The sequence below is a fragment of the Capsicum annuum genome, chromosome 9 (assembly GCF_002878395.1).
Source record: "Capsicum annuum cultivar UCD-10X-F1 chromosome 9, UCD10Xv1.1, whole genome shotgun sequence".
Taxonomy (NCBI): domain Eukaryota; kingdom Viridiplantae; phylum Streptophyta; class Magnoliopsida; order Solanales; family Solanaceae; genus Capsicum; species Capsicum annuum.
In genome coordinates, this window is record NC_061119.1 from 88331224 (window position 1) to 88335036 (window position 3813).

The 3813-nt window shown below is 30.3% G+C and overlaps 1 protein-coding gene across 1 annotated transcript; it reads left to right on the forward strand.

Annotated features, from left to right (window-relative positions):
• Nucleotides 1-1483: 1483 nt before the first annotated feature.
• Nucleotides 1484-2530, forward strand: LOC124887094. The gene is made up of 3 exons (XM_047396277.1): nucleotides 1484-1671; nucleotides 1833-1996; nucleotides 2157-2530. Exons 1-3 carry the CDS (start codon nucleotides 1484-1486, stop codon nucleotides 2528-2530), a joined length of 726 nt encoding a protein of 241 aa, XP_047252233.1.
• The last annotated feature ends 1283 nt before the right edge of the window (nucleotides 2531-3813 follow it).

The window sequence follows — 3813 nt, forward strand, 5'->3', positions numbered from 1 at the left end:
TGACAGATTGATTTGGAGAATGGATGTTCTAAAAACTTTTTTAGAATTTTGTATTCAAGAAGTATCATTGAACGGGAGATGTGGAAGTAGTTTGAAAGCTGAATCATAGGATAGAATTAAAGAGATCTTGATCACTACGCATAACTTTGTAGCTACACAAAAGAAGATGAAAAACCAATACGATTATATAAAATAAAAATATCAAGCTTGATTGCCACTAATTAAAAAGACAGGCAATATTTATGATCCTATAACTAATACCATTCAAATGTCTAATAGTGAGTGTGAAGAATATATTAAGGTTAGTTCGTTATATTTTTTTCTCCTTTTATTTTACTATAAAGAAAACAGTTTAAGGTATATATAAAAAGTATAACTTCTTATATTTGGATATAGGCTCATCCAAAAGCAAAGGTATTGAAGACATCACCACTAGCCTTTTTAGAACTTTGTACAACACTCTTTGAGGGTTCTACTACAATAGACGTTCATGGTTGGAGTTCAAGTTGTACAACTCCGTGACCTGGTGCCCCTTCTGCATCTACTAATATATATCTTGATGATCTAAAAGATCTAGTTGATGAAAAAATGATGAAGCTTTTAACAATTTTTCATCTCAATCTTCAATTTCAATTGAAAAAAAAATTAGGAAAGAAAAGAAAAAAAAATTATCCCGATTGGAAATTGATGAGAAAATAAGTACCGCATTGGATTTATTAATTAATAAAAATAGTGCACCTAAAGTTGAGGAATGTATGGAAAAGTTAGATGGACTTGGATAGGGAGATCCGTTGTACTCTGCAACTGTTAGTATACTCTGTGAAGGTGATAGCTATCGAAAATCATGGATGAAACTAACAGAGACTGATAAATTAGAGAATTGGGTTAAAGTCATGGGGAAAAAAATGGGTATTCTTTAATTTTGTGAATTACTAGTATATTTATTAGACGCAGAGATTTTAAGAAATCGAGTTTTTATGTTTTTAGTTAATTTTTATAATAATTTTTGAGACTTTGTAATACTATATGTGATGCCTATGAAACATGTTTGTTGGTGAACTGCATTGTTTTTATATTTTGTTGTGTTTGAGAAGTATAAAATTTTTATAATCACTTTAATTTGTTATTATTATATGTAATTTCTGATCTTGCAAAATATGTAGTTGGTTGTACTTATTATTGTACATTATTTTTTTCTTTGTAGAACAGATTTGACATGGATATTGATGATCAAATATTATGGTTGATGATCTTATATTGGCAAAGAAAATATTATAGACTCACATATGATCGAAGAAATAAAGATTTAACATCATCTTTATCTGGTCAAAAATATACATTAGAATTATTCTCTGGTTCTAATGGAAAATGTATAGAATTGATGCATATGTCACATGATGCATATGTTCGGCTATGTCAATATTTTAAACAAAATGGATGGCTCACTGATAGCAAGCATATATCTGTCGAAAAAAATATAGCAATGTTTTTAACTATTATAGGAAATAATGAGTGCTACGTCGTTATTAAGAGAAGATTTCAACATTCTTTGCAAATGGTGCACAAGCATTTTCATGAGGTTCTTGAGGCAACGATGAAATTTGCAAAAGAGATGATTGCACCGACAACATTTGATTCGAATATGAATATTCCTAGTGCTCATAATAAGAGGTTGCAAAGAATTTTTAAGATACTATTTTTAAATTATTATTATAGAATTTTAGAAAAAAATTATGTTGATAAAATTATATAAATTGATAGGGATCAATAGGTGCATTAGACGAGACATTATTACACGTTCTTGTTCCTGCTAATCAACAAATTATTTACAGAGGAAGAAGAAAAGGTAAATGCTATCAAAATGTTCTGGAAATATGTGACTTTAATATGGTCTTCACTTATGTTTATGCTGGATATGAAGGGGTAGCACATGATGCACGAGTTCTAACAGAAGTTGTATCTAATCTAAATAATGGCTTTCTATTTCCTCCATTCAGTAAGTAATAAAATTTCAATGATTAAAATAATTATTTAGTCTTTCAATATGATAAACTAATTTTTTTATTGTAATGTCAGATAAATATTATCTATGTGATGCGGCATATTCAAATACTCGGCATTTCTAGCACTGTATCGTAATGTTAGATATTGTCTAGGAGATTATCGTCATAGGCGTATCATAACTAAGGAGGAAAAGTTTAATCATGCTTATGCACAACTTATAAATGTTATTGAGCATTCGTATGGAGTACTGAAAGCAAGATTTCCTATATTGGACAAGATGGCTCCATATCCTATCAATATCCAAAGAGATGTTGTTATTGCATATTTTGCAGTTAATAATCTTATTAGAAATGAACGCATCAATAATGAATTGTTTAATCAATTTGATATATCTCAAGTAATATTTGATGAAGAAGGACAACAAGAAGAAATATTTGAGGAAACAAATGGACCTAGCTGGACTGTTAAAGATTCTAAAATAATGCACAATATGCAGGAGGAACTTACACTCAAGCTAATGCATTGAAGTTGAAGAAATTGAGAGTTCAGTAATTTAGTTATTTGATATTTTGGTTTTTTCATTAGTGGAATGTTAAAATTAGATGATTATTAATTAGTTATTCAAATACTTTAATATTTATGCTTCTAAGTCAAATTATATCTGACATTATTTTAATTTGTTGGGTCAGTTTAATTGATAGATTATTTTATGTTAAATTTAATTTTTTATAATTACATCTTATCATAATAATTTTTAATCATTCTATTTTTTTAATAATTTAAATAATTCAATAATTATATTTAACATAATATATTTATCTTTACTTTATATTTTTCATATAATATAATATTTTATTACTTTTTAAATTTGAACTACATATATATTACGAATAAATATATTACATACATTCAGATGTTAAAAAATAAATAGTCTTAATCATTTAGTATTTAGATCTAGAAATAGCATCTTAATCATTCAGCTATCCATTCAGACTCAGACGTCTTAATCTTAAAAAAAACAAATGCACCCTAAGACTCCTAATGAGTCCATATGACACGTTGGGATCCAATCATCCTCAGAACAAAAAACATGGCCACACAAACTGGTCAAGCTATGATTTAGGTCCAACGACTTATCAGGACTACCTATAACTCATAAGGAGTCGTGATCTGGGCAGTGAGGATAAAATTTTACAAAATTTCAAGGGCCAAAATTTTGGGTTGTTATACCAAACTTATCTCTTGACCTAACATCCTCTTCAGTTGGGATGGTGGGTATGGTGTGATTGGATAGGATTTTTCATCCTTGGCCTGGTGGGTGGTGGTGAGTCTTTCCCTGGAGAAGCTTTAGCGTCCCAAGGTAATTTCTTACTTGATTGCACTGCCCTCTTATTGGGTATTCCTCTATTGAGCCACCTAACTCTTCACCGTCAGAGGCTTCATTCCTGATAAAATGGGTGGAGGGGTGGGATGGCTTCTTATTTGTTTGATTCTTGGTAGAACCAGTCTTAGGTTCCATTGGTACCTATTAAAGAACATTAGTTAATCCTAGAAAAGGAAAGAAAAAAAAATGTGTCATAGTAGTTGGGCACCCTATGAGTCAGGGTAGGACTTGTTACCAGAGGTAACGAGTCATTATAAGACTCATGAGAGTGAAAGGGCTATGTGAAATCATTTACTTGTCAGGTAATGGGTCCTCCTAATGAGTCGTTGTGTTAGAAATTTACTCATCACCAACACTTGTTGCCTGACCAAAAATATTCCTTCGGTGTCTTTCCCTTCCTAGTCATCACAAGTTCTCACCATGTA